This window comes from Bactrocera neohumeralis, chromosome 4, assembly GCF_024586455.1.
Source record: "Bactrocera neohumeralis isolate Rockhampton chromosome 4, APGP_CSIRO_Bneo_wtdbg2-racon-allhic-juicebox.fasta_v2, whole genome shotgun sequence".
NCBI lineage: Eukaryota > Metazoa > Arthropoda > Insecta > Diptera > Tephritidae > Bactrocera > Bactrocera neohumeralis.
In genome coordinates this window covers 82563001-82587359 of record NC_065921.1, presented here as the reverse complement: position 1 = coordinate 82587359, position 24359 = coordinate 82563001, and the positions used below count along the sequence as shown (strand labels likewise).

Below are 24359 nucleotides of genomic sequence, written 5' to 3'. Positions count from 1 at the left end.
TCAGCCGTTAGATGTCTATTCATTGCTTTAGACTTTTGATAGACTCTACTTAGCTCTGAGACCATTAAATCCGGCGGCATAAGACTAGATATGGCACCGCCCGCTACATGTGAGACCGTTCTAAATGTATAAGCCACTCTAATGGCACATAACCCGGATACTGCCTTTGCTTTATTGGCATTTTTTTTGGCGCAGTGATGTCCCCTATCAGTGGGGAGTTTGTGGTATGGCGGCATCATCGGCGCTTACATATTACCTTCGAAATGAGACAGAAAATGCCGTAGTATCAACAGCGAGCGCCGATGTTGTTCGACTTTTTTTTCTTAATCAGCTAACAACAAGACGGTGCGCCGCTTCATGTTTAATTTCTAAACATGGTCACATTGCGTGCAAATTTGACGACACGTTAATTACGAGAAATGCCCCAGTCAAATGACCGCCAAGATCATGCAATTTAAGGCTTCTTGATAATTTCCTCTGGGGATATGTTAAATCAAAGGTTTATGCCATTCAACTACCAATGCTTGAAAAGCTTGGCGACAAAATTCAGTGCACTATAGTCGAAATTGCAGCCGAAATGCTGCACCGGACCAGCGAAAATTGGGATAAATGTATCTGTATTTTACGGGCTCAAAGTTTCAAAACAAAGCTTTGCTCTCTTAAAGTTAGTTCAGTTTGTGAGTATGTCGAAAAAACTAACGAAGAGCTTTAAATGAAATAAAAAATGATTTTCACTAAAGCTTTCACAGCACCAATCCTTGAAAATATTTAGAGCATATTGGAAGCTGAAGTTTTCGAAGAAGTTCGTTTTCAGTAAAGCTGTCACTTCACGAATACCTACCTTGATTATAACTCATACATTTCAAAGCATGTAGTTTTCGAGGAAGCTGACTTTCACTAAAGCTTTCCCTTCATCAATTTCTTGATTTTAATTTAAGAATATTGAGGTCTGAAGTTTTCGAGTAATTCGTTTTCTCTAAAGCTTTCACTTACTAATTCAGTCGTTAACATATAATTGGAGCATTTAAAGCATGGATTTTTCCATAAACTTTCAATAAAGCTTTCCCTACACCAATCTCTTGATTATAATTTAAGAATATTGAAGCCTGAAGTTTTCGAGTAATTCGTTTCTCTAAAGCTTTCACTTCACTAATCCATTCATTAACATTTAAAAGCACGGAGTTTTCGAGGAAGCTGACTTTCACTGAAGCTCTCACTTCGTCAATATTTTAATTATAATTTAAGAATATTGAAGCCTGAAGTTTTCGAAAAAGTTTGTTTTTACTAAAGCTTTTACTTCACTACTCCCTTGAGTCCGCGAAAGCAAACTTTCACTAAAGCTTTCACAGTACCAATCTCTTGAAAATACTTTTATAATACTTTCACTAGTTAATCCATTCATTAACATATAGTTAGAGCATTTAAAAGCCTGGAGTTTTCGAGGACGCGATCTTTCACTAAAGCTTTTACTTCACCAATCCCTTGACTATGATTTGAGCATATAGAGCGTAGAGCTTTCGACGATAAACCTTTTATTTCATTATAGTTCAACTATATAGTTGATTATTATAATTCTTTGTCGCAGCTAGGCTAAGATAGAAAATTATGGGCTAATTTTTAATAAAAAGCGTTTCTAAGAGAGCTTTTGACATAAAAAAGCTTCAACTAAGCTCCTTCATTCTCTGTCTCTGGGCTATCCTGGAGCCTAAGATATATATTTCTCTATAACATACAGTAATTTATACTGGATTTCGCTATTTTATTTACCTAAAAAGTTATTTGGGGTTATTGGAAATACAACTCTGCTGTTTAATAACGCTAGTTTGCAGTTATTTTGCGGCTGTGTTGTTAGAGGCTTTTTCTTGCTAATTTTGGGTTGTTAAAACGGAAAATGCTAATTGTATTGCTAAAATCCGAAAATGATAATAAAAATTTCCTAACGCGTAGGATTTTAGGTGTCGTAGTCAAGGAGTGTAAGGGTCAAATCACCATTATTTGCTAAAATAACAAAAATAGCTGCGCATGATGAAAAATTTTTGAACTCAGATTCGTAAATAAACACTTCAAATACCATACAGACCGCTTAACACATCAGTCGCCTGCAGATCCCTCAGATTTGTTGAGTAGTGTAATTCTATTCAGCATATGCTGCCACTAAAAATTAATAAATTCTTAATTTCAATATTATTTTTGCCAAAGTAGTTAAGGCCAACATGTATTTACCCAACGACTAACGGTAAATATTGCAAAATTTCAAATAATTACTGACATATGCGCGTATATGTATGCGTGTTTGTTGATGTGCACATGTGGCCACACAATTTTACAGTTGACATATTTGGTTTCTGGTGTAAATATCAATATTTCACGTTTATCTCATTATTCAAGAGCCTAATTACGTGCAGTAATGTGCAAAATAAATTGAAATTATTAAATCCCTTAAGCGGAAAGCGCACTAGTTGCACGAAAATGCGCGTGTGTGCGTGACAATTTCGCCTGTGGCAAGTGCGGATATCGCCAATAATGTATGTAAGTATGTGAGGCTCTGCGCTCATACGCCTACAGCGTGCATATAACACACCCACACATTCCTATACATAACTATGTATGTATATGTAAGTATGTATGTACGTTTATGTAGGCGCATATTTACTTTGGCCCACTTGCATAGATAAATAATAAGCAGTTGGTTTTATGTGCTCTATTAACTTGTTCAGTGCTTTTAATTGCGAATTTATCAGCACTCTGCGCCAAGCAAATACACATGCACACATATCCTCAAATGCATAAATACATTGATACCAAGTTGTTTTTGTATGTATGCACGTGTTTGTACATATGTACATTTCGAAATATGGAAATAAATATTTATGACTCTATTAATTTATTCATTTTTTAATTATCTATCGGGTGATTTTTTAAGAGCTTGATAACTTTTTTTTAAAAAAAAACGCATAAAATTTGCAAAATCTCATCGGTTCTTTATTTGAAACGTTAGATTGGTTCATGACATTTACTTTTTGAAGATAATTTCATTTAAATGTTGACCGCGGCTAGGTGGTCCATTCGGAAAGTCCAATTTGTGTGTGCAACTTTTTCGAGCATTTCGGCCGGAATAGCCCGAATTTCTTCGGAAATGTTGTCTTCCAAAGCTGGAATAGTTGCTGGCTTATTTCTGTAGACTTTAGACTTGACGTAGCCCCACAAAAAATAGTCTAAAGGCGTTAAATCGCATGATCTTGGTGGCCAACTTGCGGGTCCATTTCTTGAGATGAATTGTTCTCCGAAGTTTTCCCTCAAAATGGCCATAGAATCGCGAGCTGTGTGGCATGTAGCGCCATCTTGTTGAAACCACATGTCAACCAAGTTCAGTTCTTCCATTTTTGGCAACAAAAAGTTTGTTAGCATCGAACGATAGCGATCGCCATTCACCGTAACGTTGCGTCCAACAGCATCTTTGAAAGAAAAAATACGGTCCAATGATTCCACCAGCGTACAAACCACACCAAACAGTGCATTTTTCGGGATGCACAGTTCTTGAACGGCTTCTGGTTGCTCTTCACCCCAAATGCGGCAATTTTGCTTATTTACGTAGCCATTCAACCAGAAATGAGCCTCATCGCTGAACAAAATTTAAATTTAAGTAAAGCGCGAAACACATTTCGAACCGAACACTGATTTTGGTAATAAAATTCAATGATTTGCAAGCGTTGCTCGTTAGTAAGTCTATTCATGATGAAATGTCAAAGCATACTGAGCATCTTTCTCTTTGACACCATGTCTGAAATCCCACGTGATCTGTCAAATACTAATGCATGAAAATCCTAACCTCAAAAAAATCACCCGATATAAGTGTATTGCCTAACACATAAATAAAAGCGTACTCACAGCTCTATGTGCCGTTAAGTGTTGCGCTAAATATTTGAGTTCCTAGCTATGTAAGTGTGTGGTTCTAAGTATGTGTGTGTGTAGGCTGTGCTGTGATTATTATAAAGTGGAAAGCAATTTGTTATTCGCTGCGACCTTGTCTTGTACATATATATAGTATGGATGTATGTACATAACATACATATATGCTAATATGTAGGCAGGTGGGGGAAACATTTTAGCAGTTAAATTGTAATGAAGTGTCCTTAGAGAATAGACACCTACCACTTTGAAGTGCTTTATGGTTCAGCTATTAAGTTCGGGGCTGGTTATGTACATACATACATATATAAGTTTATTTATTTTGTATATATGTACATACTAATTTTTTATACATTAATTATTTTTTGTGAGTTTTCGGTGTGGATTATGGGATTAAAAATTTCTAAAAAACAATTTTAATTAAAAATTCTAAAATTTTCAAAATGTCTCTACACTATTGTTAAGAGGTTACATGGTTTTTTTGGGTAAAAAACAGCCTTTTTTTCAAATTTTTTTTTTGTCATATAAAAAATAAAATATTTTATTAGAATTTTTTATTGTTATAAACACACACTATTAGCAAAGAAATTCTGAAATTAAAAAAAAAAAATATTTTAAACTCGGCCATTCCGACGCCATTTCCGGTGACCACTAGGATAAATAATTACAGGATCATCTAAAGTAAAAAATACGTGTTTTCGTTAAAACCTTTACTGAGAACTTGGACGAAGAAAAAAAGAAAACTGAAAATTGGATTTTTGGTAGACATTTTTACAAAAAAAAAATTTAATTTATTACCCGAATCAACTTGAAAATTTAGGACAATATTCTAGAGCTGTTGTAGAAAATAATAAGATAATAAAAAAATCGATTTTTTGAAATCCGTAAACCCATGTAACCCCTTAATAATTGTGTATCTATTATGTCAAAAGCTTAAGAGAAGAATTTTAACTGCAATCTTGAATCTTTTTTTAACAGAAAGTTTTAAAAACATAAAAATCAAAGTTTATAAAAATATATTTATCTTGATTTGGATAAGTCAGGTTGTATTGCAGCTTTATGCTATAGTTGTCCAATCTAAACACTTTGTTCGAAGATTATAGCGCTGCTTTGGACAAATTTCTTGAAGATATCTAGTCAAATAAAAAAATTTTCTATATAAAAACTTGACATTGATCGGTTAATTTGTATGGCAGCTATATCTCTTGCCTATGCATTCTTTTGTCACATACATACAGTGGACCAATAAAGTTTACATACACCTAATTCCATTAAATTCCGACACGTTTATTTGTTTCAAAATTAATAAATTTTGTGGTTTTTTTCTATCCATTTCATGATATGTATATTTAGCATTAAATATAGCATATCAAAATATTTTTTTTTTTACACAAATAAAAAAAATTAAAGTTAAAGCTTAAAATGAGCATAATTTATATCAAAAAAGTTTACGTACACTTATGAATGTTTACATAAAACAAAAGTAATTACTTTTCATAAAACAAAAGTAATTACAATACTTTTAACGGTTTTTGGCCTACATTTTGTTGCTATTACTGTCCCTAGACATCGTTGTATGCTCCTCACTCAATTTCTAGAATTATTTCCGGATATTTTGACCCACTAAGTCCACGATCCAGCTTTTTGGCCTTATTTTGATGAAATTCGATGTTTTCGAATACGGTTTTCCAAAAAGTTCCAGATATTTTGAATAGGATTAATGTCTAGTGATTGCGTGACCTATGGAGTTATTTTTATTTCCATAACAACCATTCATGTACAAGATAAGACATGTATTTTGGGTCGGTATCCTGTTGGAAATTGGTTTTGCTGCTATGAACAGCCGATTTAAGCACACTTAAAATTTAAATTTTTGTCCTAAAATGTTCAGATACATATGCTTATCCATGTTTTCACTAATAAAGTCCAAATGTCCAACTCTAGATGCAACCATACACCCGCAAACCATAACATTACCCCCACAGTGCTCTACCATTGGCAATACATTTTGTCCTTGCGACTCTTCATTGATCTTTCTCCACACTTTTCGTGATCTATTCGAACCAAATTTATTAAATTTTGAATCGTCGGTGAACACAATGTTTTCCCCAAAACCAATACGGTTTGTTTAAATATTGTTTAGCAAACGCCGACATTTTCTTTTTATTAACCTTATATATGTATGGCTTACGACGCGCGACTCGTCTATGATAACCAGCACTCTTCAACAAATTCCTTACTGTTTGGGGATTTATTTTTTTGTGTACATTTCAAAAATGTATAAGCATATGTATCTGAGCATTTTAAGAAAAAGATTTAAATTTTAAGTGTGCTTAAATCGGCTGTTAATAGCAGCCATTTCTATTTACCACAGGATAACGACCCAAAACACACAACTTATCTTGTACGTGAATGGTTGTTATGGAAATAAAAATAACTCCATAGGTCCCGCAATCGCTAGACATTAATCCTATTCAAAATATCTGGAACTTTTTGGAAAACCGTATTCGAAAACATCGAATTTCATCAAAATAAGGCCAAAAAGCTGGATCATGGACTTAGTGGGTCAAAATATCCGGAAATAATTCTAGAAATTGAGTGAGGAGCATACAACGATGTCTAGGGACAGTAATAGCAACAAAATGTAGGCCAAAAACCGTTAAAAGTATTGTAATTACTTTTGTTTTATGTAAACATTCATAAGTGTACGTAAACTTTTTTGATATAAATTATGCTCATTTTAAGCTTTAACTTTAATTTTTTTTATTTGTGTAAAAAAAAAAAATATTTTGATATGCTATATTTAATGCTAAATATACATATCATGAAATGGATAGAAAAAAACCACAAAATTTATCCATTTTGAAACAAATAAACGTGTCGAAATTTAATAGAACTAGGTGTATGTAAACTTTATTGGTCCACTGTATGTAGATCGAAGAATCGAATCGAAGAATTTGTGCTTACCACAAATTTATTAAGCTGGTAATACAAATCCCAGCAACTTCGATAGGTTCGCCTAAAGTGTGTCTATCGAGATATTTCAACCTCAATCTGGCAAAAGCAGGGCAACCCAAGAGGAAGAGACAGATGATTCCACCTCCCTTTCCTCCATACATACAGCTTTGCCAAAGAACGTTCTACAGAATATTTAGTCACACCGCATATAAATCTATTGGACTGTGTCCACTCAGAATACCTTAATTAAAACAATAATTGTGGCAAAATTGACTTTGTTAAGAGCCAGTAGTTCGGATGACCTCTGACGCTTAGCTCTGTGGCCGAAGAATCTCGCAGTGGCACAAGTTTTGGTTGTTGACCAACGCTCGCAGAGCTCACTGGAGGTCCAAAAGTTCAACGCCAGAACGCAAGCAGACATCGGAGAACCGGCTGAACTCCAATTGGATGAAATTGAGGAAAGGGTGTCCTCCCTAGCCAGCTCATCGGCTTTGCAGTTTCCAGCGATTCCGATATGACCAGGCACCCATACGAGTCTAGTATAGAAGAAACTTGAAGCTATGGCATATGAAGTCATGTACTCCCTGACTAGCTTTGAGCGGTTAGTCAGCGCAGTCAGCGAGTTCAAAGCCAGTATAGTCGCTTGGCTGTGGCTCTCTGAAGGAAACTGAATTCCGCAACAGTGCATATACTGTTGCTTTCATGGCAGTTTATTAGTCTGTAACTAGAGTTGATGGAGAGCTACTGACAAAATACTATAACACCTACTTTCGCTCTTAACTTCCATCCATCCATGAGCTTTTTCATGCACTACACTCCATTTCAACGGCTTCGTCCCGTTCACAAATCCCTCGCAGATATCTGAGCCGAGTAGAAACTGTCAAGAGTAGATTCTACGGGTTAGAAGAAGTGCAAACGAAGCGGGGTTTAATAGCTTCCTTCACCGCCAAGCACTTAACTGCCATGTCTACATTTGCAAAATGCTGTGGACATACAAAGAGAGCTTTCTGAAAGAAATAAGTAGAGAAAACATGTTAAATTACTTTTTTCCAAACATCTTCACTAAATCACCGTTATTTCATAAATCTTAAAAAAAAAGTTCTTAAAAAGGTATTTTAAATTATTTTCCGTTGTTTCATTTATGTCATCTTTAAAAAATAATTCTTAGAAATCTAAATTATGTACTGTTAATTTGGCTCACCCTAGTGTGCTTTTGCGCACACAGGCACGATATTTTGTATATGTAGTGGTATGTGTCTTAATTAAATTTTGTTTAAAATTAAGCTGGGGAAATTCTTATTTACTTGGACAACTATTTTTGGAATTTATTTTGCGGAAATGACACGAAAAGTTTTTAATTGATCAAGTGAGCCGGCGAACTGAGGAAATTTGCACATTTAATGAAAATAAAAATTGAAAAGATTTTCTGCATACTTTCAAATAAATTAATGCTGTAAAACTGTATGTGTGAATCGGAAACTTTCGAAAAAGTGCAGCTTCCGACTTTTCAGTGTCTTTTTGAAGTAAACGGCTTTAATTTTATACGGTTGACTAGTAATAATGTTGCCTACAATTAGGCGAATATATTAACAAATTATAAACACTTTTTTATCAAAGACACACTCCTAAAGCGTGATAGAGCCCTTCTAGTTTGGTTTTTTTTTTTTTTTTTAATTTTCACTAAGGACTATTCTTATTTTCTTTTATTCAGATACTTTACGGCGTCAAACAATATGGAGCTTGTTTCAAAATCTAATATGAGCGCCTTAGAGGATCGTTCTTCAAAAAGCATGGGTAAGTCAAATATTTAAAAAAGTTTTCAGCTAAAGTTTATGCTTTGTTATGGAATGAATTGAACAATTTTTGTTCGTGGAAACCCTATTGGGGTATAAGATACACATTGCAAAGCTTGGATAGGTGCTTGAAGCAGTTCAAATGTCATATAGCTTTAATAACTTGGAACTAACTTGGAAAAAATAATAATTTTGTGCCTTTCTCTTTTAGAAAAATTAAAAATGTTGGATATAACACGGGATCGACCAGTTAAAGTGGCAGTAAAGGTCGCGGTACCGGTGCGAGATCATCCAAAGGTAGAACAACAGCAAAATTATGTTTTGAACTTTTGTTGAACTTTTTTTTCCAATTTTATTATAGTTCAATTTCGTTGGCAAACTCTTGGGTCCCAAGGGCAATTCTATGAAGCGTCTTCAAGAGGAGACAATGTGTAAAATGGCGGTCTTGGGTCGTGGCTCGATGCGTGATCGTAAAAAGGAGGAAGAGTTGCGTGCCAGTGGCGACAGTCGTTATGCACATCTCTTTGAGGACTTGCATGTAGAGATTTCCACATTTGCAGCGCCCGCAGAAGCTCACGCACGCATAGCATACGCGCTGGCCGAAGTGCGAAGGTTCTTGGTGCCGGTAAGTACATCGGTATAGATTTTATTTCGTAAATTTTAGGTCAACGGCATATTTGGATGTAGAAATTAGATTCGCTGAACGAGAATAGAAAGTTTCGGTTATTGAAATACCAAAATACCTAAAAGTGATTGTAGTGAGAAATTGTTGTAAAGATAGATATTGTATGGGAGCACACGGTTTTAATGGAAGTCGTCTTCATAGTCTAATTCCATTAGATATTAGACATTGCTAAGACATTTTTCAACCCAGTCCGTTATGGCTGGCTTCAAAGGCAGGCGCAAGAGCAGAAGACCGCATTCGGCCGCTCTCATTGTGCTACCTGGTAACCAAATTAAGTGTTATCCAGTATGAGTTACTGGAGATTTGGTGAAATAGCTTATTATTTTTCACCTCTACTGCCCAATGTCTCTTATGTTGAAGCATTGGAAGTCGTGGAATATATACCGTCTATCCGGTTGAAGGCTGGGCAGTCGCAAATATAATGTGCCACCGTTTCATCACCGTCCGCGCATGTTCTGCATTTCCGCCGAATCCACTTTTTCAATTTTGTGATGGCGGATCTTAAAGACAGAAGCCCTGTGCTGACCGCTACAATGTTACTAAATACCTTATAGTCTAAAGGTAGAAACTTTTTGGTCTGTCCACCATCAACATTACCCCAAAATAACTATGTGGCATGCCCTGTTACTATGTAGTATTCCAAGACTTGTCTCTCTACAACCAATTGCTTCTAAAAACCCTTGAAGGATCTGAATGGTCTGATGCAGCTTAGAGGAATTGTAGTTCCAGTCCATTATACCTAACCATTTATTTATATACATATCTAGGACTATCACGACGACATACGACAAGAGCAAATGTGGGAAATGCAAGCGTTGACTTCCTCAACTTCGCTGACCTTCACCGACGATCAGCACAGTCCCAATCGCGGTGGCGTCACCGATATGGATACATCGAATGATGAAAAGCTCGAGTTGGAACCGAATGGTATGGAATGCAATACACTTGTGGATAAGAACGAGGCACAACAGGTGAGTTTAAGCAATGAACAGCAACAACAACAGCTGCATCAACACCAACAACAGCAACAACAACGCAATTTACATCATTTACTACATCAACCACCACCAACGTCGGCACGTGGCCCCAACACGCCCGTCGCCACAGTAGCAACTCATCATCACACCAATCTCTTGCCGACCAATACCGATGGTCTCTGTCAGAAAGCGAGTGCCGGCAGCACAGCAACAGCTAGTAAGTCATTTCATGTACACACACACGCATATAAATACACATATACTTGAGCGAGTAACCACAATAATTTGGCAATTAAAGTGAATTCCTTTCCACTAGTACACCCAGCAGCTATGTCGGTTGCATTACAACACCAATTGACCGCAGCCAGTATTGGTAATATATTGAAGCCAGCCGCACCGACGGCAGCTGGTGTGCCTACGGTGACTGATTTGCATGCGGCAACACAACAGCCGAACACAGCCGGCGGCATAGCATTGCCAACGGAGGCTGAAGCGCCCATGGCAGCCACGTTGGGTTTGTTGGATCCACCCACTGGAGCGTTGTTGCACCCGGCGTTGCGCAGCGTCAAGGCAATCAATATTGGTGAGTTTGTAGTGGCATCATTTGTGATTACAGTATTGAATTATTATTTCGATTTCGTGTTCACTCCCTTTTAATCTCTCCCTTTTTCGCTCTTTTTCTCTGTTTTTCAGCGGGTGGCTTGGCCCGCAAGCGGCCACTATTGGGTGTGCCACGTTCTAGCATGAATCCAACTAAACGCACTGTAATGACTTTACTAGCCAGAGCCAAGAACTCGCAGGCTTTGCACGCGGTACGAAATCCGATTGCAGCAGCCACGGCGGCCCGATTTGCTGAGTGAGTATATGCATTGTTTTTTTATAATGAATTCGTATAGTCAAGATTTCATTTTCGGAGTCTAGGCTAAAATAACATCTAAGACATCTAAGATCATAAAAATATGTCCAATTGTTTGAACTCCTTATATTCATATTTTCTACTTGAAAATTTTCAACTTCACGTTGTGGGAAATATAGGATATATTCCCTTCAATCATGCTATTTCTCAGGAAGAAAAGGTTGTTTATATTGTCAACCTACCCAAGATTAAAGACAGCTACTAACAAAACTTTTTAAATTCAAATTATTTTAACAACAATAGGTTAGGTTAGATAAATAGGTTGATTTCTCCTGAAGCCACCAATAATTCTACTTGGACTTCTAGAAGCGCTTGTCCGTTGTGATGTCTAGAACTCATAGATTTGGATTAAAAAGGTCGTCACATGTCGTCAAACGTCTAGAGCAACAAATTTTTTGAGGCGGCTAATATCAATTCCAGCCAATTAGCCTCAATGCCTCAACGTATCAATGGAACAGTATTCAGTTAGGAGACCTAACATTGCGGCGAAGTGGGTCTTGCTAACAATTAGTAGTCAAATATACCTTTTACGTTCCACTCTTGGCCAGAAGGCTTTCGCAACTCCATAAGAGTTGATTCGTGAACAACGCTTGCTTGCGCGAAGCCCATAGGTCCAGCGCTAGAGTGCACGAAGACAGGGGAACCTCTGCTCGTTCCCATCTTGATAACATTTGGGTATTTCCACCTGGTCTTTCCAACCGAGTGGAGGTCTTCCTCTCCCTCTGCTTCCCCCGGCTGGTACTGCCTCGAATACTCTCAGAGCTAGAGTGTTTTCATCAATGTCGTCGTATTTCTCGTACAGCTCATCGTTCCATTGAATCCGGTATTCGCCGTTGCCAATGTGCAAAGGACCATAAATCTACCGCAGAACCTTTCTCTCGAAAACTCGTAAAGCCGACTCATCAGCTGTTGTCATCGTCGGTCTGTGCACCACCGTATAACAGGACGGGGATGATAAGTGACTTGTAGAGTTTGGTTTTTCTTCCTTGAGAGAAGACTTTACTTCTCAATTGCCTACTCAGTCCGAAGAGATCTGAGTCTTTCCAACGGAGTGGATGTCTTCCTCCTCCTCTGCTTCACCCGGAGTTCTGCGTTAGTTATCGATGCTGTCATTGTTGTTTCTGTTAATACTAGTTCCAAGAGAAATTATCGCCGACTTCGAAGTTATGACTGTCGACAGTGACGTGAAGCTCAAGTTAGTTATAGTGCCAATATTATACATTTTAGTTATGCACCAAACCGTAAAATCACTCCACTCTTCTTCGCTCTCAGTCCCTTACAGATGCTTACCTCCCCATTTATATTGTCATCGCAACCCATGGATCAGTCGATGCTAACATTTCCTAAGGAAAGTCTCGCACAAGGAGTCTAAGTCTAATTCACACACACAAAAGACAAGGTATTTTGAAATGAAAAAATTTGATCCTTATTGAGCCCGCCTCCACCTACACACCAATGTATTACAATTAAGAAATCACAAAATACAAGATTAATATTTAATATATAATATATATATATATATATATAAAAAATATATATTTAAAAACAAAAACTCGCCCAACGCAAATATAAATTGAACTTAAAGCAAGAAAACACAAAAACAAAACATGAACTGTTAAATTAAAAATAAAGTAAAAAGTGAAAATAAAAATAAAATAAAAAACAAAAAAATTAATTATACAGATATTTATACAATTATACCTAAACTTATCGGAATGTTGAAATTAACGACACATTACGAGTATTATGAAGAAACACATCTTTAGGGACTAACTGGCAACATAAGTGTACACGACAAGTAACTTTGAAAACAAAAACAAAGCAAAAACAAAAAGTAAACTTAAAAACGCAATATATTTTATTTACACATAAAAACTAAACACTTAAACTATATTACTAAAATCAAAGCAAAAAATGAATTATTAAATATATATATATACTATATATTAAGCAAAATTTAAGCGAAGTCTTAAAATTAATGAAATTGAAATAAAAAAAATATCTTGACAACGCAAAAATTGTTTTATTCTACATATTCACATTATGAATGAATTAAAAATAAAATTTAATATATATAAACATTTAAAAGCTAAAGTATTACTTAAATATAGTTGATAATAAACATGGGAAATTAAATTAAGATTTAAACAACATTACAATTTAATGTGAAAAGAACTTTAATGTGAGACATAAACAGCAAACGAAATTACTTTAAAGCATTACTTTAAAACATTACAAATTTTTAAAGAAATATTATATATTTATATTGTATTAACATAATTTTTTACGATTTTAGACTTGAAAACGCAATTAGTTTCCATGTTGCTATGAATGTGTGTACTAAAAGTAATTATAAATAATTAGTATAAATATATATATATATATGTATATGTATTTGTATTAGTAGTGTACGTGCATGCAATATACGCAAACTAAATACAAACATACAAACAGACATACAATGTGCATATATACAACAAAGTTGAGCGATGATTTTGAGGCATTGCTTCCGTGAGTGGGATGCAGCGCGTCCTTAGCCGCCCATGGCAATGGTTTCAAAGCAATGCAAGGGGAAGCACCGAAAGGCTAACGATTTATCGGTTATTATTCACACTGACTACCTTGAAGTGGCAGTAAATGCATAAAAGCTAATAAGGAAAATAAAATTTGCGAAAATATATTTAAAAAAAATACATAAAAAAAACTAAAATAAAAAAAATTAAAAAAAATAAAAATAAAAAAAATAAAACTAAAAAAAATCAAATTAAAAAAATAAATTAAAAAAAGTATTATGACACCGACTATCTTGAAGTAGAGTAACTGCATAAAAGCGAATTATTAAAATAAAATTGAATTTAATAAAAAGTAGTAAATTTGAGTAAATACAACATATAAAAAATACAACAAAAAATATATTAAAAACATTTAAAGAATAAAAAATAAAATATACAAAAATAAAACTGAAAAAAATAAAATAAAATAAAAATAAAACTAAAAAAATAGTATTAATGACGTCGAGTGCAGTAAATTTGAGAAAGTATAAAAAAATACAATAAAAAAATATAAAAAATAAAAATAAAAATATTATTAAAAATAACGCTGACTGCGTTGAAGAGGAAGAAAATGCATAAAAGTTAATAACAAAAATAAGAATAAAAAAAATTAACAAAAATAATTTGAAATATAAAAAATTAAATAATTGAAATATAAAAAATTAAATAATTGAAATATAAAAAAACTATTTAAAACGACTTAAAAACATGGTTGCAAATTTTTAAATTAATGAAATAAAAAAAAAGAAATAAAAATTAGAAATTTAATTTTCATTAAAAATTTAATTTTTTAATCCGAAAATTAAAAATTTAATTTTAAAATTTTACAAAAGTAAAAATTTAATTTTTATTTCCCGAAAACGTAATAAGAAATTTTAAATTCATATAAATATAAAGGACTTTAATCACAGTCGAAACAAAAGCGTTTTCAAATTTATAATCAACTTTTGGCACAAATTAATAAATAAAATAAAATTGAAAATTAATAAATAAAATAAAAAACAAAAAATGTAAACAAAATACTAATGAAAATCTAAAAACATAATAAAAAAATATAAATAAAATATAAAACAGTTAAAATAAAGTTTTTTTTATAATAAAAAATATAAATAAATATAAAATATTTAAAATGTTAAACTTAAACCTTTCCGCGCAGAACATCGCTCAACGTGTCGCTTTCACAAACTTTATTTTATAAAGGCGCTACATACTCACATACATACATATGTAGATGCATATAAATATAAGTACAATATATGTATATATGTATTGCATGCTGCAATTTATGTATGCGGTTGGAAAACAAACGCAAATATTGGGAAAATATATAAAGTACATATTTACAAGCAAACTAAAGCACCAACAATAAATGCGCCAAACGCAATATTTAAGCGAAACCCTAAATAAAATAAGAAGAAATGCGCTTCATTTACTCTTACATACATACTTATGATTATAGCTTTTAACTCACAATCATTTACAGAATATTATTAAGTGCATTTTTACAATTTTCGGGGTTTTTAATTTTTTTTGGCATGCATATAATATTTTTATAAAATGATTTTTTTTATTATTATTTTTTTTTATTTTTTATAATTTTTTTTATTTTTAATTTAAATTTTTTGTGATATATTTTAATGATACTATTTTATTCCTATTTTTTAATAATCTTTTTGTTTTACTTTTTATTTAGTTTTTATATTTTACTAAAGCAACATTTTTTTGCTTTAATTCAAACATTTTTATTTTTTTATTTAAAACTTTGGCATGCATATAAAATATTTAAAACAAATAAAATGTAAAATTATTTTTATCGATATTTAATTTTTCTTTATTTATTTTTAATTTTAATTTTTCTACTCTATAATTTAATAATAATATTTATTATAATAATTTTACTTCTTTTTAATATTACTTTTTATTTATTTTTATGTTGTTTTTTTATTATTATTATATTTTTTTATATTTTTTTGAAATTTTTTGGTTTTTAATTGAGCATTTTTAATTTTTATTTAAAACAATACAAAATATTAAAAAAAATATATATTAAATTTTTTTAATTTTTGTGATTTTTTCTTAATTTTTTTGTTCTATATTTTAATAATAATATTTTTTCTTTTATTATTTTATTTTTACCTTTTATCTAGTTTTTTATTTTTCATGTTGTTTTAATTTTTTTATTTAATTTTTTTAAATATTTTTTATGGATTTTGTTTAAAATTTTTAAGCAAACTTTTGTTTTTATAAAATTATTTATATTAATATTTTATTTTTTATGATTTTTTTAATTTTTTATTTAATTAATTTTTTTTTTTTGTTGTATAATTTAATAATAATATTTTTCTTATATATTTTCTTTTTACTTTTTAGTTATTTTTGTATTTTTTAGGTTGTTTTAATTTTTCCATTTAATTTTTTTGAATATTTTTTATTGATTTTGTTGAAGATTTTTATTTTTTCTTTATAACTTTTTTTATAAAATTAATAATTTTAATATTTTATCTATTATGATTTTTTTAATTTTTTATTTTAATTTTTTTTGTTGTTAATTTTAACAATAATATTATATTATATTTTTTAATATTATTTATTTTTTTACTTTTTATTTAGTTCATATCTTTATGCCGTTTTAAGGCTTATTTTAATATTTATTTTTTTATTAAACATTTAAATTTTTTGTTTAAAGTTTTGCAGGCGTATAATGGTTTTATAAAATAATTTTTTAATATTAAAAAAAAACATTCTAAAAATTAGTTTTTAGATTATTTTTAATTTACGAACAATCGAAATATGAAATAATCGACTTTTTAAAATTTTCACACAAGGTGCGTCCCTTATAAATAATATTTGTTTATGTTCTACTATTAATTTAGTTTAAACTTTTTATTATAATTTTTTTTTAATATTATTACTATATTTTGTGCAAGTAAAAAGCAACCATGCGTGAGTAATAAAATATGCATAAACAGTATATTTCTAACGGTTGCCAATAGCTTGCTGTTTATAGTTGCTTTTGTATTTATATATCGTCACTTTCTATTAAATTAATAACGACACTTTTAATGCGCCATAAAATGGGCTCAATTTTTATGACATTACATACAAATGCAAACACGTGCTAATGCATACATTTAAACAACTACAACAACACATTGCAATAAACTTAATTTAATGATTATTAAATAATATATACAAAAACATTAAAGTCAATGTAATTTACACATAAATAATAATGATTGTTAATTAACGAAGTAATGAAGCATTAACTCATGTATATGTATGTATGTATATTGTTGCAAAACAGCAAGCGCTTTAAGAGTAAACCAAGAGGAAACGAATAAACAATGGAATCAAAATGTTTTAAATGTGAAATTAAATCCGCAATTAAACAGAATTAAAGAAATAAATAATGCAATGCAAAAACACGAAATTAATGAAATTAAATTAATTAATTAAAAATTAATTAAATTTATATATACACTTAACTAAATGTTAGCAGCGATACTAAATGCATTTTAAGTAACTAATTCCAAAAACAAAACAAAAAATTAATATTATACATATACAAAAATATATTAAAAGAAAACGATATAAAAAAACAAAAACAAATTAAGCATATATACTTATAAAGCAATTACGAATAATTAACTGTTGTACCACAAATATTGATTACTGCATGTTTCAATGTGAAAAGCTAACAGGTGTTGAATTTCAAACAAACAAAAAAACAAAAACAAATACAAAATAAATAAAAAAAAAAAAAAACAACAACAAAGGTTTGGTTAGTAAAACGGCAATACAAAAGAAAAAACAAAAATAAAAGCAACAAATAAAACACTTGGCTGAGGTTTATCGACTAATTGTACCGCAACAACAAAAAAAAGATAAGAACATATTCCAAGCAAGCAGAGCAAACGATAAGTATTAACTGATATGAAGGATATTTAAATTATGAATTAAAAATAAAATTAAAAAGCAACACACACATACACACGAAAAAACGAAACAGTGTGTTGACGCTGAACTCGACAAACTCAAACTGCAGACGGACACCTGCATACATATTTACATACATACATGCACACGGCCAACACCAACAACAACACGAAAGGCAATGCAATAAAACTTTAAACTATTTCGTGCGCCTAAAACAAAAATCGAACGTGTTTTTTTATTTAAAAGTGGGCGTGTGTATATAGAGTTGAAAGCAGGTAAGTACATACATACATACATAACTCTATTAAGTTTTGATAATCACATATGATAAGCAGTATCAGCTGAGCATTTTTGATGTTTTTAGTTAAAAACTAGAAAAACCGTTATGCGGTTGCGTCGAGGTTAGAATTCACTTCACATATCCGTACCCACGACAGTCGGGTCGGGTCTACGTAATCGAAACGGCCCGGACTTTTTTATACACCCAAGGATTGTCAATACGGCAGAATTCTGTAGAACTGATTTTTATTGGTTAGTTTGTATGGCAACTATATGTTATAGTGGTCCGATCTGAACGATCGGAGATTGCACTATTGCCTTAGATAAAAATCTATGCCTAATTTGATGATTATATCTCGTCAAATGAAAGTTTCCATACAAGCACTTGATTCCAATTATTAAGTTTAGTATGCAGCTTGATATCTCAAAAACTGAGGACCTAGTTCGCATGGCTAAATCGACTCTGCTCGTCATGCTCAACATTTTTGTATATGGTATCCGACGCTTCCTTCTGGGTGTAATAAAAATGGAAAACAAATATCTCTAATAGTCGGCATCACATCTCATACATATGTAGGTTAACGAGTATTATCAGCTTTACCTTAATAAACATACATATGTATATATACACATACACGGCGCTACTCATTATACTTGTATGATTGTTTAGGTATAGCTAGGTGCATATGTATGTATGTATGTATATTCATACGTTTATATGTACATATATATTGTAAGAATGATATAAGGCACACCTGTTGACAATGAATTGCTAAAACTATCACGCGCTTAATTGAGAGCTACGCTTATATCAAGTATGACAATAAACAAAGCTTCACACACACAAGTTATGATAAGCGACGAATTTCATAAATAAACAAATTTCTAGCTAAGCTTCTAAGCTAAACTTGTTTATTCTACTCCAGTCACAGTATTTCACAATCGTTCAGCTGATTACATGACTATTTATCGATAAGTGTTTGAGTAGACGTCTATCGAACTATGGTCGGTATAAATGCTGCTGTCAACGCGTGGCAACACTCACTGCTGCTATCACACAGCTGAATAGTTGTTATCAAAATATTATTTGTTTTGAGAAGTTCTAATTGTATTACTGTGCTTTGAGTTCAGTTGTTGAAAATATCTTCATTTGATCTTCTACCACACCGTATTTGCTTTTTGTTATCGTTTTTGATAATCATTTACGATTTATAAGCGTATGCATAGCTATTTTAAAACTCAGAATCCAGTGGGCATTCAAGTAGTTGGGACGCATTTGCACATACATACATATTCGTTTTGAAATAATCAACTTACATACACTCTATATTGTGAAGAACAAGTATTAATGGCTGAATTGACAAATGGAAAATATTGCTTTGCAATTGATCGCGGTGGCACCTTTACCGACGTAATTTGCATTTGTCCAAATGGAAAAGTGCGTACTTTGAAGCTGTTATCAGAGGATCCCAGCCGATATAGTGATGCACCGCGGGAGGGTATAAGACGCATACTAAAGGAGGTATGAAGCGGATGCAAAGCAATTTCGCAATTTATTTCAATTAAATTTCTTGCATTAATTCCGCCTTTAGGAAACTGGACGTGATGTAACGGAGGAGGGTCTGGTGGATACTAGTCAGATCGGTTGGGTGCGCATGGGTACAACTGTCGCCACCAATGCATTACTGGAGCGGAAGGGTGATCCTGTGGCGCTTGTGGTGAATGAGGGCTTCCGCGATTTGTTGTATATTGGCAATCAAGCGCGTCCAAAAATATTCGACCTCAATATACGTAAACCGTCCAATTTATATAAAACCGTAGTGGAAATTAATTGCCGCATTGTGCCAGAGCAGGCAAATCGCTGTCAATTAGGTAAAGATGATGTTATGCAAGCATGACTGTATTCAAATAAGCTACTTTCGTTTCACATAGAACACACTTGGCCGCTGCTTGAAGGCACTTCGGGCGCAAAATATTTAGAGATGCAGCCCGTCAATGTAGCGACTGTGCGTTCAGCACTGCAGCAGGTGCGCGAAGAGGGCATCACAAGCGTGGCAGTGGTGTTGGCACATAGCTTTGCGTGTCCCGTACATGAACTGCAAGTTGGCGCAATAGCGGAGGAGCTTGGATTTACGCACATCACGCTCTCGCATCAAGCTATGCCAATGCGACGCTTAGTGGCGCGCGGTTACACAGCCTGCGCCGAGGCATATTTAACACCGCACGTAGAACGTTATCTCAACAGGTAATAAAATTGTGCTTGATAAGACAACTAAGACAGTTAATGACTAGTCAAATGTCATATAAATACATTGTGTAAATTGTTATGCTGCATATCCTACAGTATCACAGTAGATAATTTCGAATTAGATAAGTGAAACTATTGTGCATACACATTTTTCAGCTTCAAATCTGGCTTCGACAAAGAGTTGGCTGGCGTTGATGTGCTTTTCATGCAATCGGATGGCGGTTTGGTGCGCATGGAGAACTTTCGCGGTGCGCGCGCCATTCTCTCCGGTCCCGCTGGCGGTGTCGTGGGCTACGCAATGACGGGTGCACGTGAAACGAACGCGCCACTAATAGGTTTCGATATGGGCGGCACATCGACCGATGTCTCACGCTATGCTGGCACCTATGAGCATGTGATTGAGAGCACAACGGCCGGTGTCACCATACAAGCGCCACAATTAGATATTAATACGGTGGCGGCCGGTGGCGGTTCAATGCTTTTCTTTCGTTCTGGCCTCTTCGTAGTCGGCCCTGAATCGGCTGGTGCGCATCCTGGACCAGCGTGTTATAAAAAAGGTGGCCCACTCACCGTCACAGATGCTAATCTGATATTAGGTCGTCTATTGCCGGAATATTTTCCAAAAATTTTCGGTCCCAAAGAAAATGAAGCGCTCGACTACGCCATAACCAAAGCGAAATTCGACGAAATGCGCGCGCTGATCAATGAGCACCTGAAAAGTGGCGGTGACTCGAAGCAATTGAGTGTAGAGGATGTTGCTTTGGGCTTTATACGCGTCGCCAACGAGGCTATGTGCCGTCCCATCAGGGCGCTAACACAAGCGCGTGGCCTCGACACGTCCCAGCATGTGTTGGCATGTTTTGGTGGCGCTGGCGGTCAACACGCGTGTTCCATCGCACGTGAGTTGGGCATAAGCAAGGTAAATAAATATAATATTTGCGCGCTAAGCGTTATTATTTAATGAAAATTTCTTACTACTCTCAACCAAAAGGTGCTCGTGCACAAGTACGCCGGCGTACTTTCCGCCTACGGCATGGCGCTGGCCGATGTTGTGCAAGAGACACAAGAACCTTGTGGTCTGGCGTTCTCAGCAGAAAATGCCGCGTTCTTGAAGACACGCTTGGACGCATTGGCCGCGCAGTGCGCCAGCAGTTTGCAGTCTCAAGGTTATAGCAAATTGGAATTGGAGCCATTCTTACATTTAAGATACGATGGCACCGATTGCGCGCTGATGTGCGCGCCAGCCACCACAACGCATAAAGAAGACGCATTGCTTGCGTCTTATGGTGATTTCATTGCCACATTCCTGCAACGCTACCGCACCGAGTTCGGTTTCGTGCTGCAAAATCGCGCAATTGTTGTCGATGATATACGCGTGCGCGGCTTGGGGAAGAACAATACGCCACCTGAATTGGAAATTAAGCAAGCGGCGTTGGAGACACCAAAGCCACAAGGTTTTACACGCATTTTCTTCGAGCAAGGCGCACACGAGTCACCGATCTACTTAACCGCGAGCTTGTTGGCGGGCAGTAAAATCAATGGACCAGCAATTTTGATTGATCAACTGTCCACCATACTTGTAGAGCCCGATTGTGTGGCAGAAGTGACGCAGCACGGCGATCTGGTGATAAATATTTGCTCCTCTAATCGCACAGTTGTCGACTGCAAACTCGACGCCATACAGCTGAGCATCTTCAGTCATCGCTTCATGAGCATAGCTGAGCAGATGGGCAGGTAAGCCTGTGTTGAAGTATATTTTATAGCAAACTTTTGCAATTGTTTGCTTTTCATTTTTAAAGGGTGCTACAACGCACATCGATTTCGACCAACATCAAAGAGCGCCTCGACTTTTCATGTGCGCTCTTTGGTCCCGACGGTGGCCTCGTGAGCAATGCGCCACACATACCCGTGCACTTGGGCGCCATGCAGGAGACGGTGCAATATCAGTTGCGCGTGCGCGGCGATAGCCTTAAGAACGGCGACGTTATATTGTCCAATCATCCACAAGCGGGCGGTTCGCATCTGCCCGATTTCACCGTCATCACGCCGGTATTCTATCGGTGAGTCAAAAATTATTTTATTTCAACAAAATTTTACTTATAGTATTTTCACCACACTCTCACTTTCCACCTTAAGCGATCAACCGAAACCAGTTTTCTTCGTCGCCTCACGTGGCCATCACGCCGACATCGGTGGCATCACACCCGGCTCTATGCCACCGCACTCCACGTCGCTCGCGCAGGAGGGTGCCGCCTTTAAGTCTTTTCTGATTGTCGAAGGTGGCGTGTTCCAGGAGAAACATATTGTGGAACGTCTCACCACACCAACCGGCGCCAAGGGCGCCACTGGCACACGCAATCTGCCCGATAACATTTCCGATCTGAAAGCGCAAATCGCCGCCAATCACAAAGGCATACAACTCGTGTCGGAGCTCATCGATAGCTATGGCTTGGATGTGGTGCAGGCCTACATGAATTACATACAGCAAAACGCCGAAGTCGCAGTGCGCGATATGCTCAAGGAAATCGCACAAAATGTTTTGCAGCGCAATGGCACCACCACTTTGGAGGGCGTGGAGCTCATGGATGACGGTTCACCGATTAAGTTGCGTGTCGAAATCGATCCCGTGCAAGGCAATGCTATCTGTGACTTCACCGGTTCGGGTGCAGAGGTATGGGGCAATTGCAATGCACCGCGCGCCATTACGCTCTCCGCGCTCATCTACTGTCTGCGCTGCATGGTCGGTCACGATGTGCCACTCAATCAGGGCTGCTTGGCGCCCATCAAAGTGATTGTGCCGAAGAACTCCATCTTGGATCCCTCGGAGGGCGCCGCTGTGGTCGGTGGCAATGTGCTGACCTCACAACGCATCGTCGATACCGTGCTGAAGACCTTCAGCGTGTGCGCCGCCTCATGTGGCTGCATGAATAACGTCACCATTGGCGATGAGGAGTGGGGCTACTATGAGACGGTGGCGGGCGGTGCTGGCGCTGGTCCAACATGGCATGGCGCCGATGGTGTGCACACACATATGACGAACACGCGCATCACCGATGCGGAGATAATGGAATTGCGTTATCCGATCATCCTGAAACGTTTCTGCTTGCGTACGGATCAGTCTGGTGGTGCCGGCCAATTCCACGGTGGTGAGGGTGTTGAACGCGAGTTGCTCTTCCGCAAACCGGTCACCTTGTCGATTTTGACGGAGCGGCGCACGCTGCAACCCTACGGCTTGGCGGGTGGTCTGCCAGCTAAGCGCGGTTTGAATTTGCTGCGCAAACCCGATGGGCGCGTCATCTCGTTGGGCGCCAAAACTTGCATCGATGTGGAGGCAGGCGTAAGTTCTTTTTTCTTACTTTGTATTTTTAATATTTTGCACAAATTGTATTTTTTCGTTTATTTTAGGACATATTTCTGCTGAAAACTCCCGGCGGTGGCGGTTATGGCGTGCCGAGTGTGGCAGCCATTGGTGGCAAAGTGATATCACATGCAGAGAAGCATCATTTGACCGAACGCGGCAGTGTGTTTGAGTACAGGCAAGCGCAGGAGTCAGCTTGAAGAACGCCATAATAAGCACAACAACAATCTCAAGTCAAAAGTGGCATTCCAATTAAAATTAAAATTTTACCCAAAAAGCTTTTATAGCAAATTTAAAACATTTTGCCTTGCACAGATGCGATAATATATTTTATAACGTCTACAAGTATACATACATAAAAAGTGTTATTAAGTAAAAAGTTGTTATATGTAATACATACATATAATGTTACTAAATAAAATATAGGAGCAAAATTTAATTTAAAAAATTTTATTTCAAAAAATTATTAAAAGAAATTTATCAAAAAAAGAAATTGTTACGAAAAATTATTGAAAAAAATTTATTAAAAAAAATATTAAAACAAATTAGAAAAATATGTAATTAAAAATAAAATATACATACATGTAAACAAAAATATTTCAAAAAAATTAGTTAATAAACTCTTATTAAAAAAGAATTTTATTAAAAAAAATAATGTTTATAAAAACTATTTTATTTTTCTTAAAACGATATGGTTTAAAAAAAACTATTAATTATTAATTTTAATAAAAAAATTATTAAATAAAAC

General features: G+C 35.0%; 2 protein-coding genes across 8 annotated transcripts in view; both read left to right on the top strand.

Moving 5' to 3' along the window:
• The window catches only part of LOC126755587 (uncharacterized), a 99744-nt gene extending 82132 nt beyond the window's left edge, over positions 1-17612 (top strand). For 5 of the 7 annotated variants that reach the window (XM_050468272.1, XM_050468271.1, XM_050468270.1 and 2 more), the window contains exons 2-8: positions 8579-8661; positions 8872-8957; positions 9022-9285; positions 10113-10539; positions 10621-10905; positions 11016-11178; positions 12511-17612. In XM_050468272.1, the coding sequence (XP_050324229.1) occupies positions 8601-8661; positions 8872-8957; positions 9022-9285; positions 10113-10539; positions 10621-10905; positions 11016-11178; positions 12511-12610 (1386 nt within the window). In that variant the 5' untranslated portion in view covers positions 8579-8600 and the 3' untranslated portion in view covers positions 12611-17612. Of the gene's footprint in view, positions 1-8578; positions 8662-8871; positions 8958-9021; positions 9286-10112; positions 10540-10620; positions 10906-11015; positions 11183-12510 lie in introns of those variants that run through there. The other 2 variants (XM_050468275.1, XM_050468276.1) reach the window with 2 other exon arrangements.
• A 1423-nt stretch (positions 17613-19035) lies between these two features.
• Positions 19036-24110, top strand: LOC126755579 (5-oxoprolinase). The gene is made up of 8 exons (XM_050468254.1): positions 19036-19527; positions 19598-19877; positions 19938-20250; positions 20410-21172; positions 21245-21987; positions 22053-22313; positions 22390-23590; positions 23659-24110. Exons 1-8 carry the CDS (start codon positions 19354-19356, stop codon positions 23809-23811), a joined length of 3888 nt encoding a protein of 1295 aa, XP_050324211.1. The 5' UTR covers positions 19036-19353; the 3' UTR covers positions 23812-24110.
• The last annotated feature ends 249 nt before the right edge of the window (positions 24111-24359 follow it).